We start from the raw sequence: 18,992 nt of genomic DNA on the forward strand, positions 1-18,992 counted from the left end.
ATGAATTTATATATTGAATACAAATTTAACCAATTCATCATTGAATCATATTCTACCATGTAATACAAATACAAATTTCAGATAATTTATACATTCATGCCTGTTAAATTGATATTTTATTCTAAAAGAATAAATCGTTAATTTTAGTAGTTCTTAAATTATAAAAATAATTTAAAATAGTCTCTAAACTAGCATTAAAAACAATAATTTAACTCTTTAAAGTTAATTGTATTTTTGTTAAAATACTCATCTCATCTATTATTTATTCCTAATAGTTAATTGTATTTTTGTTAAAATCATCATCATTATCTAGTCCTAATACATCTTAGATACATTAATTTGATAGTTAGTTAATGATTTTAATATTTAAACTAAATTTAAATTATATATGTAAATTTAAATTTAATATGATAGTTACTTAATGATTTTAAAATTTAAATTAAATTTCTATTGATAATTGTTGGTTCATTAGTGATGATAACTTTTACTTTTTGAAAATGAATTTTATACTCGATTTCAAACAAGTAACAATGAATAAGCAGAAAAACCGTTAAAAACTAAAAAGCGAATAAACCAGTATACTAAAGAAAAGGTGACTTCTTAGGTGAGACAATAAAAAAAAAAAAAACAAGAGAAATGTTATTTAAACACAACTTTAAACACAAATACAAACATATATACTGTATACGTATACATACTTAAGGACATATACATATTTAAGGGACATTTTAGTCATTTTAGTAATTTTCTTTCTATTCCTCAGAAACCCTTTCTCTCTTCTCCATCTTCTCTCTTTGTTTCTCAATTTTCTTCTCCACCGAGAGCCTGAAAGCTTGTTCATCTTCTTCTCTTTTTCTCCATCTTCTTCTCTTCGTTTCTCCATCTTCCTCGTTGTCGCTCGCGAGAGGTTGCATCTGATTTCTGCCGTTCGCTCACTCGTTGCATCTGTTGGTTCGCTCGTTGCATTCGTTCGTTCGCTGTCATTGCTCTCGTTGTCGCTTGTTGGATATTTTCATTGTAAGTTTACTTCTCTATATCATTAGGGTTTTTAGTTATTGATTTAGGGTTTCTATTTTTGCTCCTTAATTTAGGATTTTTTATTTTTAGGGTTTCTATTTTTGGCTTCTTCGTTTCTATTTTTAGTTATTGATTTAGTGTTTCTATTTTTGCTTCTTTATTTAGGATTTTTTATTTTTAGGGTTTCTAATTTTGGCCTCTTCGTTTCTATTTTTTCCTTCTCCGTTTCAAGTATATTATTACTATTATTATTATTATTATTATTATTATTATTATTATTATTATTATTATTATTATTATACCTTCAAGGTAATTTGCTAGTTTTTGAATGTTGGAAGCAACCAAGTTATGAAGTTTTTGACCTTCCCAAACAGGACAAACAAATATAGAAATGAGCATACAAGTTGCTGCTCCTATAATAATTGTTGAAAGTTTTTGATGTGCAATGTCGAAACGTTATTGCACTTTGTACCCCGATACAGTAACCAAACATAATGTTAATATAAAATTGTTGAAAGAAGAATTGTGTAAACGTCAACCAATGCATGAATTCGATCATGAATTTGATGGTATGAATATTAAATTTTTTTGTCAATCAAATATTTATGATATGCAATTAGACTTGTTAATAACATACTATTTGTCAACAGGTGAGGTGGGAGTTAGTACCCTTTTTGAGAATGTTGGGGATGAAGTTGCATATGAGCCTAACGTGAACAGTTCAGCAAAAGCAACATCAAACATAATTACGAGAATGAAAGATAAACCAAGGAAGCGAGTTAAAAGTGTAGTCAATCAAAGTCCATTTGTGAATCCGGATGAAAAGAAGAAGAAGAAAAAATAAGTGTGTTATGGGCATATTTTGAGTTTGTGGGAGGTTCTCTATAGCGATGTAGTGGTGACGTTTGAACTACACTTTTTGTTTGTACTTTTCCTTCTTTATGCTTTTATGAGCAAATATGAATGAACTTTCTTTCTTTCTTTCTTTCTTTCTTTCTTTTATGAACAAATATGTATGAACAAAAATGTATGAAATTTTGAGTTTCTTTCTTTATGCTTTTATGAACTTTCTGTTCAAATCCATTAACCAAGTTGTGCAAGGAATTAACCATATTGTTTTAAGTCATTAACGAGGTTTATATCTTGTTTGATTAGAATGCCAAGTTTTCAGTTCGAATTCATTAACTAAGTTATTCCACAACATTAACCATGTTTCTTAAAGCCATTAACCAGATTTATATTTTGTATGATAAGAATGACCATTCTGTTTAAATCTATTAACCAAGTTGTGCAAGGAATTAATCATATTGTTTTAAGTCGTTAACTAGATTTATATCTTGTTTGATTATAATGCCCAAGTTTTCAGTTCAAATTCATTAACCAAGTTGTTCACAACATTAACCATGTTTCTTAAAGCTATTAACCAGATGTATATTTTGTCTGATAAGAATGACCAAACATTATGTTAAAATCTATTAACCAAGCTGTTCACAACATTAACCATGTATCTCAAAGCTATTGACCAAATTTATATTTTATCTGATAAGAATGATAAAACATTCTGTTAAAATCCATTAACCAAGTTGTTCATAACATTAACCATGTCTCTTAAAGTCATTGACCAGATTTGTATTTTATCTGATAAGAATGACCAAACATTCTGTTAAAATCCATTAATGACAAAAAAGTGACAAAATTGATAAACCACATACATGATTATCATACAATCCATTTACTTGACTGTTTGTTGCAACAAAATATCATATAAAAAAATGATAAAACATTTACATTTTATCACATAGTTGTGCTGAATTGTGACAAAAGATCCAAGAATGATGTATTACTTCCAACCTGAACAACAACATATAATAAGTTAACACAATCTTACATATAATAATACAACCACACACTCAGTCATAAATTCAAATACGAACCAATGTATTACTTTCGATAGCTTCAATAGATGATTCTATGCAGATGTTACTTTCGTTCTGATTTCTCAATATTTCAGTATTGTTCACCTACACAAAGTGATGAAACTTAATATTTAGACAAAAATAATTAACATGATTGATTAATAGTTCACAACCCTAATTTTTAGACAAAAATAAGGTATTAACCAGCTATTGTACTTCATTAACCAATAACATTTATATTATTAACCAGAAGTAGAAAAACCAGGTATGAATCCAGAAAACGTGTATGAATCCAAAAAAACAAAATTTCATATCTAAACAAAATAATGTACTAAGTTACCTTGCAAGTTAGGAGATAAAGTTGTTCAAGTTACTTCATTAAAAATTTGATTAAAATCAGTAAATTAAAGGAAAAATGAGGAATTATGGAAGAAAGAGAAGATGAATGTGGTTATTTTTGTAGAGGAAGAAAAAAAAAAAATACCGAAAAAAGAGAGACAAAAAAATGAAAGTAAAAAAAGAGAAAAAGTCAAAAAGGGGTGAAAATTTATTGAAGAGAGAGATTGTGTGGGTCCATAAATATTTGTGTTTGTATTTGTATTTAATATTATGTTCAAATATCATTGCTCTAAAAAACAAATGTGAGACAATTAAAAAAACAAATTTATTTTTCTAGTTTTCTTTTTAGTTTGCTTGTTTATTGGTTTTTATCGATTTTAATTATATATTTTTGTTTTTGTTTTTGTTATTGTTACTTTGTTTGAGATTAAGAAGTAAATTTTATTTTTTTATATTTAATTATTGTAAATCAAAAGTTATAGTACCAATGAACCAAAAATTAAAAATTTAAATATAGTCTAAACGTTAAAATCATTAAGTAACTATCATCATATATCTAATATGACAAGTTAAAAAAGTGTAAAAAATTAATATAAATGTTATTTGTCTTTAAGATAAATTAAGAATTAGAGAAGAGAGGATATCTAAATGACAAGTTGAAATAAGTGTAAAAAATTAATATAAATGTTATTTTGTTTTTAAAATATATTAGGGATCAGAGAAGAGACGGGATTTAACCCAAAAAAATAAACCTTAAGTGATTAAGTTGTTGCTTTTAACGATAATTTAAAGATGTTATTTATTTATTTAGTTTAGAGATATTTTTTTTAGTTTAGAAATTACTAATAGTCAATTAATTGAAGAACTAATTTGATGGATGAAAAAAATAATTATTTAAAGAACTAATTTGATGGATGGAAAAATAATTTATGAACTTTTAATTAGTTTTAATAGCTCCGAGAGTAAATTGGGTGAGAGTGTGTTAGTTTAAGGTTTATTCTTAAAAAAAGTTAATTATTTATAGAATCCTCACTTGTTTTTTACTCACTTTTTGAACTCATACGTAACTAGGGTTGTTTGCCTTTCAGGTTTGGCCCACCTAAAAAGGTCCAAAGTAAAGGAAATAAAAAGGAAGAAGAGTAAGACTAAGAAGAAAATTATACCCATACTGTATAATTATATTTTTATCTCTGCATTTTATTGAAATAACACATTTGACTTTTTTACATAGAAAATAAATAAGTTTAAATTAGGGATTACAACATAACCCGCATTTGCAGTCTGTTTTAATTGAATGCGGATGCAGATTTTATCCGAAATTAAAACTTGAGGTTCTTCGAAATGAAAATTTGGGGGCGAGAACGAGTTTGGAGATGGTAATAGCCACCTCGCACTCGGACCTGCCCTACAAGTAATATTACAGTAATTTTTAAATTTTTTATACATATACATCTTTAATATACTTATTGAATATACTTAGGTTCCTCAAAAATCTGAATCTGTCATGCAACTAATATTATAGTAATTTTTAAATTTTCTATACATATATATATATATATATATATATATATATATATTTAATATACTTATTGAAAATACTTAATATTTTTTTAAATATTAAAAGTTATAATTTTATCTCAATAGAAAATATCTTCTCTAATTCATAAAATGTGTTGGTAAGAACTCAATCAGTGAAACTAATTAAATTTAATTTGTTATTTTATAGTGTTAATTGACACGAAATTAAAGTAATTTATTTGCAATTATTTGTATTTGATGTATACTTGTAATTGTTTGACAATTAATATTTTGTAACCGAATTGTTATAAATTTTAGATTTCGATTTTGAAACCAGAATGTTAATGATTATGATTACTCAATTAATATTAATAATAGTTTGAATGTTTGTAAATTAAAATTTTAATATATCCAATTTAAAGTTAAAAAAATTCACAATTACCACAAAGATCGGTTATTAAAATGATCGAGTGAGAGAACAAAAAATATTTGTATTTGACTTTCTACTTTGAATATTGGTAAATATATATAATATATAAATATTTAGAAATGATGGACAAAGTCATTTCTCTTTGTATTTTAGTCAGTTTTATTTTATTGAAACTAATTATATTTAATTTTTTGTTTTATAGTGTTAATTGATATGAAATTAAAGTAATTTATTTGCAATTATTTGTATTTGATGTATACTTGTAATTATTTAACAATTAATAATTTGTAACTGAATTGTTATAAATTTTAGATTTCAGTTTAGAAATCAAAATATTAATGATTATGATTACTCAATTAATTTTAATAATAGTTTGAATGTTTGTAAATTAAAATTCTAATATATCCGATTTAAATTAAAAAAATTCACAATTACCACAAAGATCGATGAGTAAAATGATCGAGTGAGAGAACAAACAATATATGTATTTGATTTTCTACTTTGAATATTGGTAAATATATATAGTATATATAAATATTTATAAATTATTGACAAAATCATGTCTCTTTCAATCTTGATAAGTTTTATTTTATTGAAATTAATTAAATTTAATTTGTTATTTTATAGTGTTAATTGACATGAAACTAAAGTAATTCATTGACAATTATTTATATTTGATGTATACTTATAATTGTTTGACAATTAATATTTTGTAACCGAATTGTTATAAATTTTGTATTTCGGTTTTGAAACCAAAATATTAATCATTATGATTACTCTATTAATATTAATAATATTTTGAATTTTTGTAAATTAAAATTTTAATATATCCAATTTTAAAAAAAATCACAATTATCACAAAGATTGATGATTAAAATGATCGAGTGAGAGAACAAAAAATATTTATATTTGATTTTCTACTTTGAATATTGGTAAATATATAGTATATAAATATTTAGAAATGATGGACAAAGTCAGGACTCTTTGAATTGTGGTTAGTTTTATTTTATTGAAATTAATTAAATTTGATTTGTTGTTTTACAGCGTTAATTGACATGAAATTAAAATAATTTATTTGCAATTTTTTATATTTGTTGTATAATTGTTTGACAATTAATATTTTGTAACTTAATTGTTATAAATTTTCAATTTCGGTTTTGAAACCAAAATATTAATGATTATGATTACTCTATTAATATTAATAATAGTTTGAATGTTTGTAAATTAAAATTCTAATATATCTGATTTAAAATAAAAATTTCACAATTACCACACAGATCAATGATTAAAATGACCAAGTGAGAGAACAAAAAATATTTATATTTGATTTTCATTTTTGAATATTGGTAAATATAAATAATATATAAATATTTAGAAATGATGGACCAAGTCATGTCTTTTGAATTTTGATCAGCTTTATTTTACTAAAATTATTTAAATTAAATTTATTGTTTTATAGTATTAATTGACATGAAATTAAAGTAATTCATTTGCAATTATTTGTATTTGAGTATCCTTATAATTGTTTAACGATTAATATTTTATAATTTGTTATAAATTTTGGATTTCGATTTTGAAATCAAAATGTTAATCATTATGATTACTCTATTAATGTTAGTAACAATTTGAATGTTTTTAAATTAAAATTCTAATACATCCGATTTAAAATAAAAAATTTCACAATTACCATAAAGAAGAATGATTAAAATAATCGAGTGAGGTAAAATTGTATATATATTAATGATATAAATACTAAATTGTGGCGTAAAACTTCATATTAATTTATTTTTAAATCCACTTAAATTAAATAAATAAAAATATACCCGCGCAACACGCAGGTTAGCATATAGTTCTAAATTAATTCTGAGAAGTTGAAAATACTAACGGTATATATTAAAATAACAAACTCGAAGTAACATACTAAAATTGTAAATCAAAATAAAACAAATTTGCTATACACCTATTACCACCAGAATCCAATTTTTTTTACCAGACATAGCATATCATAGTTTGAGCTTAACACACTACTAGTTTTTTCTTTCTAAAAGTCAACAAGTAAAACTCCACAGTAAGTACGGAGAAGTAGAATATTGCAGATTTAAATCTGTGTCTTAATTTATCAAATGTCCTTGTAATCTTTTCACATCTGAACTATACTTACGAGAGTAACACACTACTTTCAAAATATAATTTAATAATTCCTACTTTGAATGTTCAAATCATTCACAAATTTTACAATATTTTCATCAGAACTTTCACCCTGTCAACATAATTCTTAACCAAATTCTTCCATTTGATACAATTCTTCTTTAATTCATTTCCCTTTTCAGTCTCCATTACTTCCCTTATACAATCTACAATTGTTTCTCTTCTAATTGACTCCAATTTTCCACACATCAACAATAAACTTTGCATTAGTAATTTGATCTGTCCAAATTGGCATAGCAATCACAACTACTCCTAAACTCAAAGCTTCCAATGTTGAATTTCAACCAGTGTGTCACAAAACAACCAACACTTTCATGTTCCTACACTTGTAGTTGTGAACACCATGTCACTATTAAACCATTATGTGACACTGACTCAAAAAATTCCTTCGGAAGCTTACCCTTCTCTGAAACTTCAACAAAACATATGAAATATTTTCCACAATCTCTCAAACTCAAAGCTAGTTCCTCAATTTGGTTTTCACTAAGACTTGCCCTGCTTCCAAAAGATACATACACAACTGATCCTTTGGGTTTAGTATCTAACCATTTGATGCAAGTTTCATAATTTGGATTAAAGATGCTAATCCCATATTCCATGTCATCTTGGATTCTTTTGTCTAAAAACATGGATGGAACACATGGTCCTATTGTCTTTAATGGCGAAATCTTCATAAGCCAATCCACAACCTAAATACAATCACATTTCAGATTTTTCAATCATTAATATCTAAAACAATACTTGCAACCACGACTTTATATTGCAGGTCACAGTTACACTGCGAACCTTTATAGTGAAAGAAAATATGGGAAAATGCAATCTATGCGGCCTAAATTGCAGCATGCTGTTGCAGAGACTTCAAAATTCGCAATACTTAGGTCTCGACCAAACTCTAAATTAGCAGGATCCTTTCACTGAAACCGAATGGTTAAGACAAAAACAAAAAATTGAAAACATTGTATAAGTGAATTTACCTCTTGCTCTAACTCATAAAATGTGTTGGTAAGAACTCAATCAGCTTGATGAATCTTTAAAAATTGGTATGTACGAATATCAAAGTAGCAAGGATCAGTTCCATATTTATACAAAAAAGATGGCAAATCACAAGGTTCAAGCTTAGGCAATCCTGGTACGACAATTTCTTGTTCTAACAAAGGTAAATCCGACCATCCCTTAAAAGCATAAAAATTTATGTTATTAACAGAACAAGCTTGAGTGAGAAAAACAGCAACATGTAGTTCAAATTTCTTACTCTACTTCAGTATATTTGTTTTGAGAGATTGATTACCAAAGCTGACTTCCAATTGAGCTGTTGGTCTCAATTCTATGATGTAGTGTTGAAGACTTGTTATAGTTTCCAATATTTTTAGTCTAGTTCCAAAGTCAATATTCCATTTAAGCAATATATTGGTTCTAATCAAAATAAGATATTGAAACAAGACAATCCTTCAAATGAAATAAGACAAATATTCAAATCCATTTTTAGAATCATATGTCACAAACTACTAATTCATAATGTACATATGTTGTATACTCTATCTTGGGAAAGATCATTAAAAACATTATTGTTTGTGTTACATCTATTGTTCTTTGGGGCCAAGGACTAAGCTTATACAATCATATATACAAATATCATATCAAATGCTTCCATGATGCATTTCAACTCTTCTTAATCTACTTTATTTGTAAAATGTACATATTTTTGTATGACAGTTGACAGTGCTGTCCTATGAGATAAATCTTTCGGAAAAACCTGACAAGCCGATGACATGTTGCATCAACGAAATAGCTACGTATATTCCAAGGCGATAATTGCTATTTCATTAACAGGTGCCAATGCAATGAGAGGTGGCTCCATAAACAAAAGGAATGTGCTTAACACGACAATGAATATGGCAAATATAATTAGTGATTTAAAAGAACCACCATATTTGGTAACAAGTTTGAGTCCTTTTCCACCAGTTCTTGGTGATGTTTCATTCAACTGAAGAGCTGGACTAGTTAGAAAGCCATATGCCATGCCTGTGAAAGCTGCTCCAAAATGTGACCTACAAATGAGTCAGCCATCATGTAAAGATTTATATTTTACAATTTGATTCACATTTTGGAATATATATATTAAACTTTTTCCTTAAGAGTACATTTCTTCCATCTCAATACTATGGTCTTTCATGTATGCTTTTGACATGCTAAGCTTATGAGTTGAAATTTCTATTATATTGTGTTGTGTTATATCAAATAAGCTACTTTCTCTAAATAATGTAAACCATACATACCATTCATCAATTGGACCAATGTTGCATAATATGAAACCAAGAGCTGTGACAACTATCGCCTTTCGGAATAGATTCTCAGAATCATCATTTGCAATAACATCTTTATTTTGAATTTGGTACATGAGCCAAGCACCAATTATTGCAAATACAGGTCCCTGAGTACAAATTCATGTTAGACACAGAAAGTTGAAGACAGAACAGAAATATACTTTCTGCATGCTGCATGTGAAATATTCCTGCATGCTGCATATGAAAATGTTTGCTAAGAAGTATGCACATGAAGCAAATTCACAATGAGATCAATGACAATCAAGCATGTGCTACTAAGTTTATATCTAAAACAAATGACATAAGATACTTTCTTACTTTAGTTTCGCCTCTCATCAAGAGTATACACTAATAATACACATGATGCATTATGTTCCTGATTTTTCATGATGGTTTCTATGAAGTGAGTGAATGGAGTGGTGGATTTAAAAACCTGAGTCAATATCTATTTAAAAAATATTAATAATTATCAGAGGAAATTGCACTGACCTGGTCAAATTTGGACAGCTTGCTGTCATATCCATGCATTCATGCAGTCAACATATCGGCGGACATTGGATCTAGATCGGACGGTTGAGATTTCAATGTAGATTTTGATTTGAAAAAACTGAAATAGCGACCGAGCTTGAAATCTGGATTGTCCGATCTCAATCCAAAGGCCACCAATGTGTTGAGTGTGTGAATGCATAGATTGCTGACAGCATGCAATCCAAATCTTCTGAGGTCTATTTAAATGACACATACACCCCTTCCAAATTTAAAATAAACACCAAAATAGAGAAAAACAATCCCAAAAGTAAATTAAGAAAACAAAGCACAAATTTAAACAAAACATCATAATTAAATGATGTGATTAGTCCTAGGTGATGACTAGTGTCATGTAAATAGTGCACTATGTATGTGAAATGGAAACACAGACCCAATTCTCAATCTTGTACCAGAAACATTGGTGTTAAAAGCCTCCACCATTCTCCAACCATGATCAAATGATTTATCTTTGCTCCATATAGCAGAGGAAGTAAAAACAACATTAATTCATCATTCCTTATAGGACTTGAGATTTCAAATAGAAATACTGCAATGTTGACTGGTGCCAAAATATCACTGCACCAAATATCACAACATAGAAGGAAATAAAAGAGTTATTTTATAAAAAGAATCTGAAAACAAAAAATCTAAAAACTACTTCAAATAAAGAACTACTTTGAGTAGCTAGCTTTTCTTGAAAACCACTTTCAAGAGATGAGTTTTTTAAAATAGGTATTTTCATTATGGTAAACAAACACAAAATAGCTTCTGCTTTTCTTAAAAATCTTTCTGCTTAAAACAGGAATTTTCATTATGACAGATCAAGACTTACATGAGGTAAAGATTGGAGGTTTCATTTTGCTGCTGTGAATCTAAAGCAGATATTGGACCACTTCTTATATTCACAAAAGTATTTGGTTTCCTAAATTTTGTTCTTTGAGTATTTGTGTTGGAATTAAATATCCATCTTTATGATTTTAAACATTAGACGCGGTGCGATATTCTTTGTTTATGTCTGCAACAGAGATACTTACATATTATTCATCTTTGCAGAATGCATTAAGCAATTTGCAGTATGTTTATATTCATTTCCAAATTCCAGAGCTGCAACCAATAATGTTTCAAGTCGAATTTGGAAAAAATTGCGGACCATCAGAATACCCCTACGTATATTCATTGTATATGTCACGCTTCAAATATTAATAAAACTCACTGAATAAAAGGATTAACAAATACTAATATTAATATTTTTTTCTTACAATAATTAATTATAATAAATAATTAATTAAATATTAAATAAAAAAATAAGAAAAATGAAATAGAAATAGAAACGTCTAAAAATCAATTCTTCCGATACATCTCAATTCTTCTGATACTCTCTTTCTTCTCATCATCACAATGTGGAATCTTGATAAAGATTGGTACACTCTAAGAAGCTTTCTCATGCTCCAACATTTTCCAGTAATTATACTATTGTCCATTCCTTCATTATTCTTATTTTTTTTTATTTTTCTTTCTTTTGTGCATGCTTATTTTCATTCATTTTTATTTCTAGGGTGACCAGTTCATACCCAATAGAAGTTTGATGGATATTTATAAGCCCATCGTTTGTTCACTAACCAATCAACCAAAAATATTCACAACCAAAATTTTAATGTATTCTTTTTCTTTGATTCATTCCACTTTTAGATTTCAAGAAAAGCAATTCTTGATCAAATTCTCAAGATTAATCTAGTTTTAATCTTTTGTTGTTTATTTGAATTTCGAAAATCGTTTGTTCTACAAAAAGTGGGGCTTTATTAAACATCTTCTTGTATAATGACAGGAAGCCTATAGACAGAAATTGGATGAGCAGCTGACTTTAGATTCAAATGGGAGGCCGTTTGTATGTCGGTTTTTAGGGGATGCCCAAAATCAAATAAAAACTCTATTCGTCATATGGATGTGTTGCGACAACAAGATGCTACAGAATTTCAAATCAACCGCAACCAAAGTATCCGTCGAAAACTGCCTTAGGTTTGGTTTTGGTTTCATTTTAATCTATTTGTCAAATAAATTTATTTCTTTGCTTTAGGCAAAGAAATGTATCTGTGGAACTCTGTTACTGTTGATGTGTCTCAGTTGTTTGAATCCAATGACAATAATTATCCAACTAGTGTTTCCTAGTCAGAGGATTCATATTTGGCAACTGGATTTATGCACTCTAATCTTCATCTCTATGATGTTGTCACTTCCAAGCTGGTAAATATGCATGCATCTCTCTCTACTCATCTGCCTGGTTTCACAGTGGACTTATTCTTTTGCTTGGGTTCTGATTTTTCAGATAAGAAAGCTAGAAGGTCATAGTGAAAAGATAGCAGCTCTAGCTTGGAATGGAAATATTTTAACTTCTGGAAGCCATGACGAATCTATAATCAACCATGATGGTATCTAGATTTAAATTTCTAAATGCTTTATTTATGAATACATTAAGTTACTGATAAAATAAAATATTGTGACAATAAAATAACATTTTGTTGTATTATGATGTTCTTGTGTGCAGTTAGAGCAAGAAGTAACGTGACTTCCCAGCTAAAAGGACACAGAGAAGCAATTTTCCTTTTAAAATGGTCGAAAAGGGGAAATATGTTGGCAAGTGGTGGTAGTGAAAGTCTAGTCTATGTATGGGAGTCAAATAAAATGAACTCATCAAAATTCTTGCATTGTTTTAAAGACCACAGTGCTTCTGTCAAAGCACTTGCTTGGTGCCCCTATGATTCATCTGTGCTTGCTTCTGGAGGTGGCGTGGACGATGGATGCATTAAGCTATGGAACGTACAAAAGGGAACCAGCATTTGCAGCATAGATACCAAAGCTGAGATTTCTAGATTAGAATGGAATAGACATCACAAGGAGATATTAAGTGGTCATGGCTTTAGTTCAATTGCAGAACACAACCAACTTTGTTTGTGAGAATATCCATCTATGACTAAAGTCGGAACCTTGGGCACTCATACTTCGAGAGTCCTCCATCTATCTCAGGTGAATTAAGAGACATTGAATGAGTTATAATTAAAATATTTAACTACTAATTTACTTACTTAATAACTGATGATATTATGCTCTTATGTCTTGTAGAGTCCAGATGTGTTAACATTTGTTTCAGCTCGAGCAGATGAGTCTCTTCGCTTTTGGAATTTTTTGAGCCATCTGCTACTAAAACAAAAGATAATTCAGGTCTGGATAACGTTTTATCTATGAAGACAATGCTGATAAGATGATGGAAAAATAACGACATTGATGTCTTAGGGTAGTCTTCATATTGTTTACTATGTCATTGATTTTTAAAATTGAATATACATTTTTTTATAGAGAAAAATAGTTTTTGTACTTTTATCCGACACAAGTATATTGAAATGGAAAAATTCACCCAAATTAGCTATCAAGTTGATGGTTTTATTTATTTGTTTTTTTTTTTAACAATAATTGATTTTTCTTTTTTAAAACAGATTAAATTGATTGTGCAATCTATAAAAGTTGTAAAATAAAAAAAAAAGTATCTAAATGCTCTCTGTATTTGGTGGGGGAGGGAGAACCAACCAACCTTCCTAAACTCTTTCTTCATTCCATTCTCTTTTAAACAAATTTTTTATTTTATTTTTGTAAGAATTAAATTCAAAACAATTCATATATGCAGAACAAAATACATATTTTTTTTTTAAAAAAAATTTATTAATATAAATGCTAGAAATAGAATGAACACATCCTAAAATGTAGTGTTAAATTTAATAATTGAAATATTATTATGTTTTGTTGTTATTATTATTATGAAGGGAAGGATTTTGTTAATAAATTTTAAAGGGAACATAATAATGTTGATAACAATTTTTAAAATTAGTAAATTTTTCTAAAAAAAACTTAAAACTAAAAAGCAGATTTAGTGTTTTGAAATTTGAAAATTAAAAGCTAAAACCACTCCGAATAGGTCTTAGTCGTGAATTTTAATCTCTTTGATTTTAAAAATGGAACAATTTACTAATGGTATGCTTACTTTTTGTTTTGATTCCCACTAATAAAATTAACATTAAAAAAGACATTAAGAATATTTTTTAAAATATAAAAATAGATTTAATAATTTTGAAAATTCATAAAAATGACAACCAAATATCATTTCAATCACAATCATACAAAGTAAAAATTGAAAATATTTTTAGAAAATAAAATGTCCCTAAACTATCCATTGAAATTTTTAATTTAAATTTAAAGAGAAATTGATTATATTTAATATATAAATAAAAATAAACTTCATGACCATGTTAGTAATATTTTAGGAAATCCCAAAAAAAAAAAAAATGCTATAAATTTGATTACGCAAATACTTTGATCATTATTATAAACAAATTCAAATTATGATACTAGAACACATTCAAAAGTCTTGTCCCCGATATCTTTTTTCTCTCTTTGTTTTCTGTATTTTACAAAAAAAAAAAAAAAATCAATAAAAACAAATTCAAATTAAGAAACAAGGACACATTTGGTGCAACAATCTCATGTGAGAAATTTATTCAGATAGACTCTCTCTGTAATTGTGTGTACTATTGCTTAAAGTTACACAAATTCAAGTTACCCTTCAATTTTTATTTTTGCGAAGGTTAACAAATAACAAGGAAAATTCAACCATCCCACTTGATGGAAATTTTTTTTAGAAAAACTATAGAAAATATTAGTTGTAGAAACCTTGTACATATTCCCAATTGAAACCCTATACATATTCATGAAAATGAACAAAAATGAGATTAAACATGACAAAAAAAATGGTGGCAGGAGACAAGTTTTACGGTTGGATTGCAAAACTGGTTGATAGTGGCTACTATGATAGTTTTTTGTGATCGGTGGTTATATAGGCAGAGTAGACGTTTCTATTTTGGAAGAAGCTTTATAAAAAAACTATATGAAATACAATGCTTTATAATATTTAAAAAATAAAAAATAAGTTGTGGGTTTGTAAGCTCGTGATCTACTTTAAGTTCAGCACGCTTTCGCACATTTCTTCTATGAGTTCTTCGTAATATATAGCACTCTTCTTATGAGAGTCAGTTGAGTGCAATTAATTTTTTCAGATTTCATGTAAAATATATATATCCCTTTTGGTTATAATAGTGACCAAGATTTGAGGTCAATTTTTTTCTTATAATAGTGACTGACAAAAAAGAATAAGCTAATTACTTTATCATCAAAAGGCTAATTCCATCAAAGAAATCATATAAGGGTCTATTGGACAACTGACTAATATTATACAACTGGGTACGATTTTCTCTTTTCAAAAGAAATGCAGCTTTTTAAAATTTTCTGTAACATCAAAGTTTTACTAGTTTTCACATAATAACCATCGAGGTCTAGAGCAAGTAGTTGGTGCACAGTGTGTGTTGTAAATCTCAAATACTGAATTTGATTCTTACTCGTAAATATAATTCACATGATAAGACTTCATACTACTATTATTGCATGTATGAAGCATTAATTTAGAATAATGACAATAGAGAACAAAATTTGCAGCTTGAAGCCACTAAACCTGTATAGATACACACCTACCTGGTACAAAATATAAGCCATTTTGAACATTGTCTACTCTAGACAAAAAAAATAAAATAAACTCACCCATTCTGTATTCTAATATCAGTAGGCATAGCTTCACTGGTTGTTGACTTCTCTTCTTCCTCTCTTTGTTTCCTCGCCTCCTCGCTCTCCCTCTCCACAGTTACAGCCTTAGCTTGCTCAAGTCTTGAACTTACTGCTTCCCAAGAAACAAGCTTATTCATGAACACTGATATATAACCAGGACGACGGTCCTACAAAATAATAGGATAGTCTAAGTTATATTTACTAATTTATTAATCAAATAGAACTCTCAAAGATAATGAACATTGTAGCTATGAATTACATATCACCTGATAGTCAAGGTAGTAAGCATGCTCTACAAAAGTCAAGTATAAATCACAAAGTCAATAATTTGTTATTGATGAAATACTAGTTTTAAAGTCATTGAATCGCTAAAAGAAACTTTAATTAAAACCTCCCAGACATCAATAGTTAGTAGTGGCTGCAAAAAAAATCAATATAAAATCTCATCAGATACTTCTAGTTCTATCCTACCCCAACATTCATCTTTCGAAACATTTAAAATTAATAAATAATGATGATCAATATAACAATATAACTAGTCCTTAGTACTTACATGATGATAGTTCCAAACAAGGGGGTTCACAGCATTAGGACTCTTCAGGATGACTAGCTTTTTGTCCTCATCAGTTGCAAGAGAATTTACAGCATTTCCAACATCAAGTCTGTTTTCTTTATCTGTATTTCGTAGATGACAAGAAGAAGAGAAAAAAGGTAAAGACCTTATGCTAAGTCAGATATACCAAAACTTAAATTAACGACCAAAAATGAGTATATGGTGGGAAGGGTAATTTACTGACATGCAAGCCATGCCCATCCTGAACCAAATTGTGTGAAGCAGCGAGCTTGAACTGATCAACAAATTTTTCAAATGAACCAAAGTCTCTTTCAATCAGTATTAGAAGTTCCCCAGATGGCTTTCCACCACCACCAGGTTTCATGGACTCCCAGAAGAAATCATGGTTCCATACCTGTAATAAAATTGAACAGTATTACTAAGCTGTGGTTCTGAAACATGAATTAGATTTCATGGTTATAACTTATAAGAATGCATGTCTGTGCTGCATTGTTAAAAGCTGGGAGAATGTCGCCATTATAGTACGCAATAACTAGTTTCCTCTAGTGACTTTCCATCTAGATTTGTTCCTTCAATTTGCTTGTTCAAGTTATCAACATAAGCTCTGTGGTGCTTTCCCCAATGGTACTCAAATGTATCCTGGCTCATAATTGGCTCCAAAGCATTCTGAGAATTTTCATTATCGAAGATATTGGTTAATTATGTATTAGCAGTCAAATGTCAAATTCCCAGCATGCGCATGACAGATGTTTAGGTCATTTCGAGAACTATATGAATCTCTCTTGTTTAATCAGTTCAGTGTAATTGATATGACACATAGAAAGAAGTTAAATGGCCAGTTGTAATAAAGTTAAAGTTGCACAACAGAGTAACCGATGATTGAGGTAAACCAGAAGCTAGTAATCTCGCTCAAACAACTGAACAGACTCCAAGTCCTCTCCTTTCACTCAATTCACTGACACAATGTTGTGGTGGTGGTGATGATGATGATACATCTAAATGCAGCGGCATCATAAGAAAAAATGTAAGGGAAAATCACCCTTGGAAAAAACCAACAAATTTTCCGGTAAGTCATTCAAGCTGATAATGATGACAAACTGTTGGGTTTTGGGCTCCCTTCCTATGTGGAGAAAGGCCCAAGCGCAAGCCCATGTGTCTCACTTAAGCAAGTGGAAAGAGGTCAGATTAGTGGGAGAGAGAGAGCTGAATTCAGAGAGTGAGGCAAAGAGAAAAGTGAGAGAGGAAGAGCAAAACCCATTTTCGCATAAAACAGAGCAGCTGCACTAGATTTGCGATTTCTCCTTCGTTCACCGTCAGATCGGGCTGAAATTTGGACATCAGGTTCGTGACTCATGGTACTTCAATCTGACCGGTTGGGTCGTCGATCAGAGGTTTGAGGTGGGAGAAATTGAGCTCGGACAGTAGCAGTTTTTCTGCTGAACTTTGTTCTCAATTTCATGCTTGTTTTCTCATTGTTTTGGCTGATTGTTGTGCTGGTTACCTTGTTGTTTTTGGCTGGTAACTGAGCACGAATTTGTGCCATATTTGAAACTCTCTTGTACCCATATTTTGATCATAGTGGAGCTCTATTACTGGCTTGGTCCCGTGGTTGTTTACTTCTCACATTGAGAAGGTTTTTCCACGTTAAAAATTATGGTGTCCTTTGTGGTAGTGATTTTAGTTGCTGTGATTATTTGTTGTTGCTCCTCACAGATTCTTGCAAGTTTGGGAAATTGATTATCCGCTGCATATAGCTCTGTTAGAGTTGCTATTGTTATTTGTTGTTGAATTTCCATCAGAGTGGCATCAGAGCTCTTTGGTTAAGGGGCTGTTTGACTTGTTTGAATGATGAAGACAAATACAAATAGAATGATTTGTTTGAATGACACTAATTATCACTTATGGAAGGGAAAAATGAAGGATCTATTATTTGTGAAGAATTTGCATCTTCTTGTGTTTGCTAGTGAGAAGCCAGAATCCAAGACTGATGAGGATTGGAGTTTTGAACATCAGCAGGTTTGTGGTTTTATTCGGCAATATGTAGAAGACAATGTTTATAATCACATTGCTAATGAAGAACATGCAAGATCCTTGTGGGAGAAGATTGAATCTTTGTATGCTTCTAAATCAGAGAATAATAAGTTGTATTTGTTGAACTCCTTGATGAATTTGAGGTACAAGGAGGGGACTTCTATTTCAGATCACTTAAATGATTTTCAAGGGCTCCTAGATCAATTGTCAGGTATGGGTATCAAATTTGATGATGAACTGTTGGGACTATGGCTACTGAATACTCTACCAGATTTTTGGGAAACTTTTCGGGTTTCAATTACAAACTCAACTTCTGATGGTGTTGTCTCTTTGCAAAGTGTAAAGGGAAGTGTTCTTAATGAGGAGATGAGAAGGAAGGCACAAGGTACTTCATCTCATTCCGAGGTACTTGTCACTGACATAATTTTAAAGTACCCTTTATGTAT

At 29.2% G+C, this 18,992-nt stretch overlaps 1 protein-coding gene and 3 pseudogenes across 1 annotated transcript; 1 reads left to right on the forward strand and 3 right to left on the reverse strand.

Moving 5' to 3' along the window:
- Positions 1-7,411: 7,411 nt before the first annotated feature.
- LOC105851966 (mogroside I-E synthase-like) lies at positions 7,412-9,199 on the reverse strand (annotated as a pseudogene).
- Positions 8,911-10,843, reverse strand: LOC101515556 (RHOMBOID-like protein 9, chloroplastic; annotated as a pseudogene).
- A 961-nt stretch (positions 10,844-11,804) lies between these two features.
- LOC101488310 (cell division cycle 20.5, cofactor of APC complex-like) lies at positions 11,805-13,718 on the forward strand. Its single transcript, XM_073368111.1, has 3 exons — positions 11,805-12,521; positions 12,604-12,706; positions 12,823-13,718. Exons 1-3 carry the CDS (start codon positions 12,477-12,479, stop codon positions 13,230-13,232), a joined length of 558 nt encoding a protein of 185 aa, XP_073224212.1. The 5' UTR covers positions 11,805-12,476; the 3' UTR covers positions 13,233-13,718.
- Positions 13,719-15,699: 1,981 nt separating this feature from the next.
- LOC101488633 (superoxide dismutase [Fe], chloroplastic-like) overlaps positions 15,700-18,992 on the reverse strand; it is an 11,918-nt pseudogene continuing 8,625 nt past the window's right edge.

The sequence above is a fragment of the Cicer arietinum genome, chromosome 4, assembly GCF_000331145.2.
Source record: "Cicer arietinum cultivar CDC Frontier isolate Library 1 chromosome 4, Cicar.CDCFrontier_v2.0, whole genome shotgun sequence".
Classification (NCBI taxonomy): domain Eukaryota; kingdom Viridiplantae; phylum Streptophyta; class Magnoliopsida; order Fabales; family Fabaceae; genus Cicer; species Cicer arietinum.